The sequence below is a fragment of the Dendrobium catenatum genome, unplaced genomic scaffold (assembly GCF_001605985.2).
Source record: "Dendrobium catenatum unplaced genomic scaffold, ASM160598v2 fragScaff_scaffold_370, whole genome shotgun sequence".
NCBI lineage: Eukaryota > Viridiplantae > Streptophyta > Magnoliopsida > Asparagales > Orchidaceae > Dendrobium > Dendrobium catenatum.
This window is the reverse complement of record NW_021318832.1, coordinates 3,045,458-3,058,853: the sequence shown is the minus strand read 5'-3', so window position 1 is coordinate 3,058,853 and position 13,396 is coordinate 3,045,458. Positions and strand designations below refer to the sequence as shown.

At 35.5% G+C, this 13,396-nt stretch overlaps 1 protein-coding gene across 1 annotated transcript; it reads left to right on the top strand.

The window, feature by feature from the left end:
• Positions 1–261: 261 nt before the first annotated feature.
• LOC110105215 ((S)-coclaurine N-methyltransferase) lies at positions 262–13,287 on the top strand. The gene is made up of 8 exons (XM_020834617.2): positions 262–508; positions 938–1,046; positions 3,195–3,419; positions 6,694–6,793; positions 6,876–6,986; positions 7,192–7,275; positions 7,587–7,645; positions 12,778–13,287. The coding sequence occupies exons 1-8, from the start codon at positions 322–324 to the stop codon at positions 12,968–12,970; spliced, it is 1,068 nt and encodes a 355-aa protein (XP_020690276.1). The 5' UTR covers positions 262–321; the 3' UTR covers positions 12,971–13,287.
• Positions 13,288–13,396: the final 109 nt, after the last annotated feature.

Here is a 13,396-nt window from a genome sequence, read left to right as displayed (position 1 = left end):
TCTATGTAATGGAGCAAGCTCGTGATCTGAATTGCTTAGTTTCATCAAACTCAAACTCAAGCTCATTTTATCTTGAGAGCGAACGCTTGAGCTCCAGCTCGCTCTCAAAGTTCAATAAGCTTGATTTGCAAGCTCATTAACTAGTCAATATTAAGTCAACTTGACTTGATTACACCCCTAAGACCTTCATATAATGTGTCTGATTAAAAGAAAAAATAAATAAATTTTTTAACTAAAAAAACTGCTTTAAATTCCCCCAACGATCTTAGGGAATAGTTAGGATCGGAACTGAAGAGAGCAGGGAGCTAACCGGTGGAGGAAATGGCAGCGCTAGTACAAATTCCGTACGATGCGGCTGTGCGAGCTGTGCTCGTCTCTCTCGAGAAAAACCTCTTGCCGGACGCCGTCGTACGCCGGCTGACGCGTGTCCTCCTCGCCGCCCGCCTCCGCCAGGGCTACCTCTCCTCCGCCCATCTTCAGCTCTCCCAACTCCTACGATTTAAGAACGGTAAGGATTTCAAAAATTATATATGTCGACATATTTTTATCTTCCGAGGAGTTTGGTTTAGGTTGTAATTGTGGTCTTTTCACAAAAAAAGGCTGAATCTAGGTAGGGAGGCTTAAATTTTTAGTCTCGCCATATTCTTGGTGCAATAATTTCAGGAGTGGAATAAGGATTTTGAGTGCGCAAAGGTTAAATAGAAGGGCAAAGCTTCTATTGTATAGATATATATAGGGAAAATATTTTCTATTATGCATAATTTAACTGGTTTTTTCTCAAATTTAAGGTAGCGAGAGCCATAACAGCACCGTGTTTACAATCAAGTATTTTCGGATTTTCTTTTATTTTATTGTTATTACTATTATTATTATTATTATTATTATTATTATTATTATTTTGGTGGTGAAAAGCCTTAGCCGTTGACTATGTGGGCAGCTCTGGAAGACATGCCAATAGCTATGGAAACTGATAAGGCCAAATCACAGCATTATGAGCTACCGACATCATTTTTCAAACTTGTTCTTGGGAAGAATCTCAAATATAGGTTTGCCTGCAGTCCCTATTGTAGCTATTGTTCAGCATTTAGTTATGCTTTTTAGTTCATTTATGCTATTTTGTTGATTGATTTTTCCAGTAGTGTACAATTATTCTTTGGAAGCATCCTGGGGGTTGCAGTTTATAAATGAGATGTTAATTAGTATTAAAAGGTTATCAAAGCAACTAATGAGTTTGAAATCATGTCAAACCCACCTCTTTATGCTTAAAAATAAGTATAAGATATACCTCATATTATATTTGAATTGAATTTTTAGGTTAGAATTACAAGAGTTGAGTGAGAGAAGGGCGGTTAGACAAGGAGTAGTAAGCAAGCGAGGAGTCTGCAAGTGGACGAAAGTGTAATAGGGGTGGGAGAAGGATACAAGCTATGAGGCTTGCGACTATGTGCAAGTGGTCAACTTCAAGCAGGAATATCTATGTCTGCATGTGATTGCATTGTAGATCATGATCCTCAGTGTGTTTAAATTTTAAGTGAGAGTTTAGTTTGAAACTTTGAATCTTATTTCACACATTTATTTTAGATTAATATTTAAGATTGAAAATTTCTTTTATCTTGAATTTCTTACTATTTTATGGTTTATGATGATGAATTAAGTTAACCTGTCGAAGGTTTATGATATATTTATGAGTAATTATTAGTTTACGAGTTTTTAATTTCTTAGGTTCGAGGCTGCCTCGCTAAGGAAAAATACTTGAGTTCACAATCTTGTTTTTTTAAACTTGAATAGAAAATGCTATATTAGTCAATTTTACAAATCTAGATTTTAAGGTTTTGTTTGGAACAACTTTCTTGTTGCTTTCTAAAGAAGTTTTTTAATACAAAAAATTTTCAAACTATAAATATTTGTAATAAAAAGCTGCTTTAGAAAGCAATAACAAAGTTGTCCCAAACGAAGCTTAAATCTAGATATATGCTTATAAATTTTTTGAAAGAAATGTATTTCCAAGATTTGGAATTTAAATGAAGGATGAAAAGAAGCACAATGAGAAGTGTAAATTTCTTAAATTCCACTTCTCCCAATATTTAACAAATTTGGCATTTTAACTTAAATGAGAGGAAAATAGGATTTAAGATGGTAGTAAGATTCATATGACTCAAAGAATTGATTTTGCAAATCTAGATTTAGTAAATCTTGGGGGCATTAGTTCTTTTTTTTTTTGTCATAATAGATTTTAAATCTAGATATATGCTTATAAATTTTTTGAAAAAAATGTATTTCCAAGGTTTGGAATTTAAATTAAGGATAAAAAGAAGCACAATGAGAAGTGTAAATTTCTTAAATTCCACTTCTCCCAAGATTTAATAAATTTGGCATGTAAACAGAAATGAGAGGAAAATAGGATTTAAGATGGTAGTAAGATTTATGTGACTCAAAAAATTGATTTTGCAAGATTTAGTCTAATTCCTGAATAAAACTTGCAACCAATGCCCCAAGGATTCATGTTATTGCTTGGAGTAAATCATGTTTAAAAATGATGAAATTTGTAAATTCAATAGTTAGAAATCAACTTCTTTCAAACTCCACAAACTTTCATAAACTCTCTTACATGATGATTTCATTTTTATGCTCAAAATGAATGAAAGTTAAATCATTATTTCTAAAGTATATTTTCTTACTGACAAGCAACTGAATGAGCCCTAAAAGCAAAATTAGGCTATGTGTGAGAGGATGTATGGTTTCCTTTTTTCCTCCATTGCTTTCTTTTTTGTGCTAGGAAGTTGCAATTTTGCATATCCACTTCTTTGGCATTTGACGATAGAGTTAATTCATGGATCCCAATTCTCAAGCTTAAGCTTTTAGATTTTGTTTGTTCTAGTTCTTAACAGATATCAAATTCAGAGCTATGGAATTTGAGTCCTGTTATCGTCATTTTCTTCAAACATATGGAAAAATAGGTTGATGCTGTGTTTGTTTAATCCCAAGGTAGTTTTACTTCACGCTTATTCAGCTATGCTTGCATTTGAGATGGTGAATTTGACGATAAAATGAATTTATTGGCCTCAATCTACAACCTTTTAAGACTTAAGGTGGATTGATTCAAAGCTTAACAGTTAGGAATCCATACACAAGCAATTTAAAATCTAGCAATTTTGTATTATGTTGAAATGGATAATATTTTTTCCTTTTTTCAGCTGTTGTTACTTTGAAGAAAGCACAAGCACACTAGAGGATGCTGAGGTTGCAATGTTCGATCTGTATTGTGAAAGAGCTCAGGTTGAAGATGGGCAATCGATCCTTGACTTAGGATGTGGCTGGGGTTCTCTCTCCTTATATCTTGCAAAGAAATACAAAAATTGCAAAATTACAGGGATATGCAATTCAAAAACGCAGAAAGCTTATATTGATGAGCAGTGCAGGTAAACAGGAATTTTTTTTTTTTCCATTGTAGAATGTTACCATTTTTTCTATGTTGTGTGGAGCTGTATATAATCATCTTTTAGATTCTAGGTTCTGATTTGTATGCTTGTTTTAAAATCACATATGAGTCATCTGCTAAACATGAGATGATGTTTTTCATTACCAAGATGGAAAACCGAATTATAGACATTATTTGAACGGCTTAATTTTCAATATAATTTTTTTTTTTCATTTGATATTGGTGTTAAATTCAGAGAATTTGAGAGAGAAAATACTTTAATTTCATTATACAAAACTATCCCTATTTATAGATATATACAAGATATCTTAATAAAAACACAAATATTTATGGAATCATGCATAATCACCCTAATATAATCATTCCTAAGTCAGCCACCCGAATATAAAAGGAGATCGTCATGATCCAGGTGAGCCTCCCACGGATTCCCATCCTGGCCATGGGATCAAGGACTAAAGGACAGTTGGGATTTTAGCACTCTTCCTTAGCTGGAGAATGCAGATCTTTCATTCCAGCTTAGTAATTAGTCACAGAAAAGAAGAGCTATTAAGTCCATTAGTGCACCATATAGTCCTCCATTTGGTCAAAATTTTGGGAGAAATTAGCTTCAAACATTGCAGTGGCAAATGGTATCAATGAAGACTATATTAAGCAGGACAGTAATGAAGGTTGCATTGGTTATAGATAGGATAAAAACCACAAGGGAAGGCTGGCAATGAAGGCACTATAGTAAGAAAAAAATTCATTTTTAGGGTTGTGGCAAGCTTCAAGGACAGAATCAGAAAAACACATCTCAAGCGGCTCAACACTTAGCATGCAAATCCCCTCTTGTCGATCAAGCCAGGCTTCAGCCCAATGCAAAACAGTGGTCCAACTCCACCTGAATACTTATGTTCGATCGACCCCATACAAGCGTACGCGAGGCCTCTGATCCGTCTGGTCTGATCGCAGGAAGAAGTGCAGGTCTTGCACTCTTGCTTGTCCCAACCCTAGATCCTCACGAGAGGGAACTCCCAACTCTTTCCATGAACATGCAAGAGGAGATCCTACGCTCAACTTCTCTCGCTTTTGCTCGATCGACTCTGGACATTACATGTGAGAGGAGCCCTCCTACTCGATCTCTCCTCGGTCTTGGATACACAAAGGAAACAAAAGGAATAATATTCCTTAGAATTTCGACAATGAAGGTCGGTGGAAAGACCAGTATTCCTTAGAATTTCGGCAATAAAAGCCGGTGGTGAGAACATGTATTCCTCAGAATTTTGATAATGAAAGCGGTGGTGGGAACCAATATTCCTCATAATTTCAACGATGAAGGCTAGTAGTGGTAACCTATATTCCTCAGAATTCCAGCAATAAAAACCAATCGTGGGAACTTGTATTCCTCGAAATTTCAGCATGAAAGCTGATGGTGGCTGATATCATGCTAAATTCAGAGAACTTGAGAGGAAAATGCTTTAATTTCATTATACAAAATTATTCCTATTTATAGATCTATACAAGATATCTTAATAAAGAAATAAATAAATACATAATATAATCCTTCCTAAATCAACCACCTGAATATGGAAGGAGATCGTCATGATCCAGGTGAGCCTCCCCTAGATCTCCATCTTGGTCGTGGGATTAAGGGCCAAGGGATGATTGGGATTTTAACAATTAGTAACTAACTGCTGGTGGACTGTTTTTTGTCGGATCATGGATGCTTTCTTAGTCAATATAACCAAAATAAACAGTAAATTGCTTCTAAAAAACCAAATGGCTATAGTATTTTTCTTGTTAGAAATTTATATCTATGGTTTATTCAATATGTTATATTGTTATGTAATGGAAATCTAAAGTATAGCTGCGGATGTTCGCATCAAAAATATAGAAATTGATGATCTATATAATTTATATCAATGTAATTTATTCTCCTTTTTAGTTATTTTGTATAATACGTGCTTATAATGTTGGCTCATATGCAAACTTGATAATTTATGTATTACTTTGTAGAGTATATTAAGCAACGTTCTGAAAATCGGATCAGACTGGCCAGTTCAACCGGTTCGACTATGAACCAGCCAAGTTTTTGGTCCGATCAAATTCAAAAATCGGATTTGCATCAAACCTGTTTAAACAACTGGTTGAACCAGAAAACCAGTAAAATCGGTGCCGGTTTTGTATAACCGTTGTCTAACTCTTTATTGCATTATTATGCCTTAGCAAGTGGTATTCTAATCTACATTTGTAGAGTTTAAATGTTTCTTGTTTCACCTAAGGAAGAAAATCTTCCACTCTGTTGTTGTTTCCTTTGGCTGCCTTTACCACTACTTCCTACTTTTGCCTTTGTGCTAATTGCCTCCACTTGCTATTGATTTCCTATTGGGTTGGTGTCTCCTTATGTCTCCCATTAATTGCTATAGTTCCACTACTTATTATGCCCCCCCTCTCGATACCCACACTATAGCATCACACTTCTGCAGTCATACCTCCTCCATGTTTACGTTAATAATCTTCTTATTTAGGTTGGTTCCTTATGCAATTATGGAATTGGATTTTATGGGAAGATTTCTACTGAAGAATTATTACTATATGTATTGACACTTATTGTTCATGGTAAATTGCTACATATCTTTTGCAATTCCTTATTTGAGTCATTTGATACCTGTAAATAGAATCCCTAAAGCATGTAAAAGTCATTGAGCAATGAATATTGAAAGACAAATTCAGTTTTTTTCTCTCTCAAGGTGGTTCTTTTTGGATGTGTTCTTCGAGTGCTTCACATGTATGGACTGCTAATTCCAATCGGTAGACCGCTTATACTAGCAATAGGCCCGATTGCTTCTTTTTGTGGATATATATCATTATTACTTTCTTTTTTTTAATTGATTTTATCATGATACATGCTAGATTTTTCTCTTTGAAATGTGAGCTTGACTAGTTGCTGAATTTTATTTTCTTTGTTATTTTCGTGTTGAATTTCATATTTGGGGCGATTATTAAATTATTTTGTAGAATAATAAAGCGTATTTGCTATCCATAAACTAAACAAGTAAAGTTTTTATTAAAATTATGGATTAGTATCATGCAAATTGTGATTTTTTTTATTCTAGCATATCATCCATGTTTCATTTAGAAAGCCTAGAGCCTTAACCATTCTACACCGCTTGGTCAATTTGAACTCGAAGAACTTTGTATGGATCTTTATTCAAATAGTCTGAGCTCCTCCTGTAAATTATTTAATTAATATAAGGCTTTTTCATGTTTGTCAGGGAACTTCAGCTCTTGAACGTAGATATCATTGTTGCAGACATTAGCAAACATGAAATGGATGCATCTTTTGACAGAATTATATCTATAGAGATGTTCGAGGTGCGCCATCTTTTAAGGCTAGCATATTAGTTCTTGCGTTTTGTTACACATACAAGAAACCTAAATTTCATCTTATTAACAGCACATGAAGAACTACAAGGCACTTCTCAACAAAATATCTAAGTGGATGAAGCCTGAAAGTCTACTTTTTGTTCATCATTTTTGCCACAAAGCATTCGCTTACCATTTCGAGGTATCAATTTATTTTCTTAGTTGACTTTGCAAAGGTTTTATAGAAACCGTTGATTGCTTCTTTAAATAAATCCGCCACCCTTTTTCAATTTAATTATTGATTTTTACAGCCTTATAAAAACTAGATAATAAAAAAGAGCCTTTTTAACCTGTTTTACTTTGAATTCATAGTTTTGGACATTTCTAATGACCATTGTTTTATTCAGGATGTAAATGATGATGACTGGATTACAAGATATTTTTTCAGTGGTGGAACAATGCCATCTTCTAACCTGCTACTATACTTCCAGGTTAGCTAACTACCTTTAAAAACTGCCTTCAACGACGGCTTTCTTTCTACATCTGAGATTTCTTTTTACTGATTTCATGATCTCCACCATGGATCTCATGATGAAAAAATAGTTTTTACTTTTGACACATCATTAATCTTCATGATAGACTTTTCATTTTTGTTTTTTACAAATATTTAGAAGAATATGGCTTTATTATCATTAATTTGTGGATTTAAGAACCTAATGTGAGTAAGTTGATTTGGTTTTTCAAAACCTGATTAGTATAATTTTTAAGAACTGTGTTTTACAACTTTTAATGTATTGTGCAGGATGATGTTTCTGTGGTCAACCATTGGCTTATTAGTGGTATACACTATTCAAGGACAAGGTTTGTTTCTTTAAAGAGTCCTGGCTTCATACAAAACACTTGCAGTTGTAGCTAATTTAGTTTACTTGTAATTCATAAAGTTTGGGATATAAATAGTATTAGAATACAGATAAAAATTGCAAATGAGAATATCAAACCTGAGAAGAAAACAGTAAAGTATGAGTATGAGTAATCATAATAGCCTGGATTCTTAGAATGTTTGGTAGGATTATCATGGTGAAGAATATTTTATGTAGATAATGGACCCTTGCAATAAAGTAGGTCAATTATGTTCCTAAAGCGAAGGCTCAACCAAGGGAAAAATTATTAGGTGCGGAGTGTGCACCATCAGCACAAGCACTGGGTACCTAACGGTACCCAGCAGTACCAAGCGGTACCGAGTGGGTACCCTATACTTGTGTGCGGACGGTTCTCCTTGTCCACACTCCGCACCTAATAATCTCTAGAACCAAGGGGTTTTATGGAGTCTTGTGATTATCAAGAAAGGTAGAGAGAGAATTATATGGTGGAAGTAGAAAACTTTGAAAGTAATCCCAAACAACGGACAAACTTCTTCTTCTTCTTCATCTCCTTGCTTTTCATGGATGTTGACCTCCCTGTCATCTCCCGAAACTATGCTCAAATCCCACGTACCTGTTCGGCGCCGACGCCGCTCGAGCTTTCTCTCAGGATTCGCTCATCTCGACCTCTGCACTCATGTTCGCGTTAATAAAACGAAGACAAAAGGTCTATGCACGCTTTTCTTAGCATAGTGAGATTAAAAAAATAATGACCGTGGTGTCGCTTGACACTCATCATACATGCTTTTCTTAGCGAGGTGGGAAGGCCCAGACTTTCCAAATTTCCCATAAATGGGGGAGACGTTTGGAGGCTGCCAAATTTTTTAGCATACGGAGGTCCTGAACTTAAACAAGCGCAAGGAACAGAACTTGAATGAACAACTGGGAACCAAACTTAAATAAATGCATAAAATGAAATTATAATTTACAAATGACAAATAATTTAACACAAATGAATGATCAGGAAACTTATGCTGGACAAAGAACTTGCAAACACAACTTGATTACAAGTGACGATGAAATTATAGAAGATATGACCTTATTACATGCCATGACATGGAACTTATGAACAATGATAGTTGACTTGCAATGTTCATCTCAATTATGCTTACAAAATAAATAGATATAATCACAATAAATGGTGTAAGTACTAGTAACTTACAATGAATGCAACAACACCCTGCAGCCAATATCAACATATGAATAGGTACATTAAATCCTACAAGCAATGACGAGCGACATGCAAGGGATATAGCATGTCTACAAGCAAAATGAGAAGTTTGCAAAAGAGATGGCCTCTTTGCTATCAATGCCAATGTTGATGAACACACAATAACTCATCTACTGATGATAACAAGTAGCATGCAGTGAATGTTGCGACATTTTTGCAATCAATGTCAGTTCATTTGTAGATGAATACGACCATTCCTTATGAGCGATAACGATTAATATGATCTAATTGTGAATAACAATAGGGGATATGCTACGAGTACGGCGGATCCCCTGTGGACACAAATGCACACACTATCTACAAGCAAAAGCCAAGAATCCACTATGAACATGAACATCTACAAGCGACAGTAGGAGCCTTGTCGTGTGCACTAGTCCACCTATGGGTGACGATGAACAACATGCAGTAAATACTAGACCATTCTTACAGTCAATAATAAGCAACTATCTAGCTAGCAAATTCACTGACCCCTTGCAAGCAAAGACGGTTGATTGACAGCAAATGCAAGCACCTACGGACTCCTGTAGAAAACCCGCCACATACACAATCTGCTATTTACGAGCAAATGTCGTAGATCGTGCAACAAATGCAAACACCTATAAGCCACTACATCGTTAGAAGATTTGCATGTAAAGTAGCTTGCCCATAGGTAACCATAGAAGGCCTGTAATACATACAACGGTCCTGCCTACAACCAGCAATAGTGGATGTACTGCAAGTGCGATGGATTCTCTACAGGCATAAATGAAAGATTGCAGTGAATGTAACACATCGCCTACATGCAAAGCCAATGAACCTATAATAAGTGCAGGCACCTACAAGCCATTGTGGGAAATACGTCGTGAACACAACAGTCTGCATATGATGGCTAGTGACCTTTGGATATCCACTGACGACCTGCATACATATTTAATAAAGCTTGCAGTGCACAATGACTTACATGCAAAAAGCCACAAATGACCCGTTGTGAAGCGTTATGACTTACTTGCTAGCAACGATACAGGATATGCTATAAGTATGATGACTTCTCTATGAATATAAAAAGATATACAACACACTACAAGCAAGGTTAAGAAACTACGACGAGTGTGAGTACCTACAATTAGTGCAAGAGGATGTCGCATTGAATACAGTTCACTAGTATACGACAGCGGGTGACTTCTGGATATCCAACAAAACTCACAATGCGTGTAATATCTCCCTTGCAAGAGGCAATGAGTGACCCATAACGCAACACTACGATTCACCTGTAGGCAAAAGCAGGAAGTCGATAGTAAAAATTGCGGGCCGCTGATAAACTGAGATAGTAAATTTGCGGCGCCAAGCTGTCACACTAGACAAATATGTCTATTTGGAAGCGACAAGTTGGAGGCTCCTGATGCACCACATAGCTCATTTGCAGGAGGAAGAATACTCTCGTAAGCTAAATATTGAAGAAAATAATAGCTTGCAGGAGATGAAATGAGACCCAATGTGTTGCTACACCACGCCATTAGATTCGCAACATTCACATAAACGAACGGAAGGTGTTCACAGATTATAGAATGAAATCCTGCATACTTCTGCACAGCTAGCTATAACTAAATTTTGGAAAAATACCTCCATGCATTGAAATGTGCACTGATGCATTCATATCATGCATATACATGTCGCAAAATATAAAATACAACATGTAAGCATATTATCAAATATGCAAAATACACTCTGTAGTGCCAACACACTACGTTGACTTGCAAATACATTATGAACCACATGAGAGTATTGAATTATCACACCAATGCATTGTGTATACAAATAAGCAATACATAAATGCATTATGCAAGCATATCACCTAACATGTATAATGTATTGTGTAGCGGCAACGCGCTATGCCAACATGCAAACATCCCATGTAGTACACAGGAACACTGAATGATCATGCAAATGTATTATGCAAGCATACATACCATGTACATGTGTACTATGCACAAATCATGCAAATACATCATACATTATGATTGTGCATTAAGTCATTTTACTGCATACTAATATATAATGCAACATGTAGAGATGTCATTCAAGCATGTAACAACATCTAAATGCATAAGTAAATCAATGAACTCATGTTTCACATAAATGCATATTATACAAATATGTCATATACACCACTTGCACTGTATACATACAACTACTATGTGCATCATGTAACATACATGTAAAAATATATATATGCGTGGGAATCAGTGAGCGTATTGTATGCACACACGTAACGTCCGAGGATGTTGTGCGGGTTAAGAAATGAACATAAGTTCAAGCCCGATCCTTTTATGTGAATATATGGAGTTGACACAGTTCAAACTATCAACAAATATATGGTTGTAACATTGGCCGAGATATTTGTTTTATACATTTATATTAGGCCTTCAAGGCCTATTACAAGAAAAATTCATTAATAAGGGCATGAAGTCGACAACGAACCTAGTCCTTTGTTGGCAAGTAGACAAAGTCGACAAAGTTTGACCAACAAAATGAAATTGCCCATAAGTATCCTGATGATGGTCATATTGATAAAAAATCTCAACCGGAGGGACCCCAAATATTAGAAAATGCCTCTCAATTCCCATAAAATATATTCTATGATATGAATGTTTAAAATTGAAATCAAGTACCAAACACTTAAAGCAAATATCAATCCACCCTCCGCAATAGTTTGCCAAGCTGTACAAGCTTGAAAAGCACTTCAGCTCACAATGAGCAAATATCTTGTCGAGAGTATCACTATGATTAATTTTCAATTCGTATATTGCCAGTAAGGACGTTGCACCTGTCCTATAACCGGTGGTTTCGCTGCCAAATGGCACAATTAGATTACGATCATGGTAAGAGTCCGTGTGTTCCCCAAAGATGTTAAATCTTTGTGTAATGAATCAATAGGATAAGACCGATAGGGCACAAAGCCCTCTGTTGGATAAGGTGGCTTTAAATTTATCCTCTTAGACAAAATACTCACCATAGGTCTACAAAATACCCTTGTATGAAGCAACCTATGGTTGCCAACAAGGATCTTTCTGTCAGGTTGGGTCAACTACCTCCTCTGACTAAGTAGATTAGGGATCATGATAGCACAGGATGACATAACAATGGGATCTTGATTGTGTCTATCATCACTCTCCCCACCATCCGCTTTAAGTGCAAGATGTTGAATTTTCAATTTTAAATATTAAATTTTCAAATACCAAATCATGCGGCTACTATACATCGGATATTACGTATTTGTTTGACGAATAACCTTGGATCGAAAGTTTTCTCTCATTACCGAGAGAGGTAATTAACTATAGGGGCTTGTGCTTATAGGAAACTTGAACACAATTCATAAAGTCCTCGTAAAATTAGGGCGAAATCTCTAGGTAATGTCTTATTTAAAACCTAATCTGCCTTCTGAAAATTTGCCTCGGAACATACTATTTAAAACTCTCCTCGACGACCCAAAGAAAAAAAAGGTGCCACAGAGCCTACAATGAAAATTTTAAACCGATTGAGTTATAAGGTAAGAAGCAGATAATAAGAGACAGCTTTCAAGTAAAGAGGGGACAAGTGGCCATTAGAGACTTAGAGTAGGAGAGAGCAGAGAGAGATGGCCTTGGAAGAGAGAGATTGTGGAGGCTAATTGATGCTCGGAGAAGGTGATATCCAATTGGTCCAAGATTGTGACTGAAAACTCATTGTATGCTAAGCAGATTAGATGAACTCCGCACGCCTTTAAAATCTCTTTCAAGTAGCTTTCACTGTTTATTTTGGCATCTTTATATATATATATATGTTAAAGCTGTTGCCAGTGATTCAAAATTCACACTTCCATGCAGTGAAGAATGGCTTAAGAGAATGGATAAGCAGTCAGATGCTATAAGACCCATTATGGAGTCTACTTATGGGAAGGATTCAGCCAGGAAATGGACTGCTTATTGGAGAACTTTCTTCATTTCAGTTGCAGAGCTTTTTGCTTACAACAGTGGAGATGAATGGATGGTTGCTAATTTCCTCTTTAAAAAGAAGTGAACTTACAGATTCTAAGGACCAAAATCTGCAGCTTTATCTTCTAATGAGCTAATGGACAAACTCCAGCTTAGTTTCAGCTCGCTACTATGTATTAAAAGTATTGTTTCATTTATTATTAATAATCACTCGAAGCACAACTGGTAACTGAAATTATAAGGCTTCGTTTGGGACGGCTTTTTTATGCTTTTTAAAGCAATTTTTTAGTAAAAAAAAATATTTTTTTACCATAAAGCTATTTTAAGCAGCAGTAAGAAAGTAGTCTTAAACGAAGCATATATATAGCAAAGCTCAATTGAGCGCATTTTTTTATAATTTTATTTGAGCTTTGATATGTTACAAAAATTTATACTTATTTACTTATGATTAAAAGTTAGACAAGATTTATCATCCGAGTTTAATGATAATTATATGTTTATTAGAAGTATA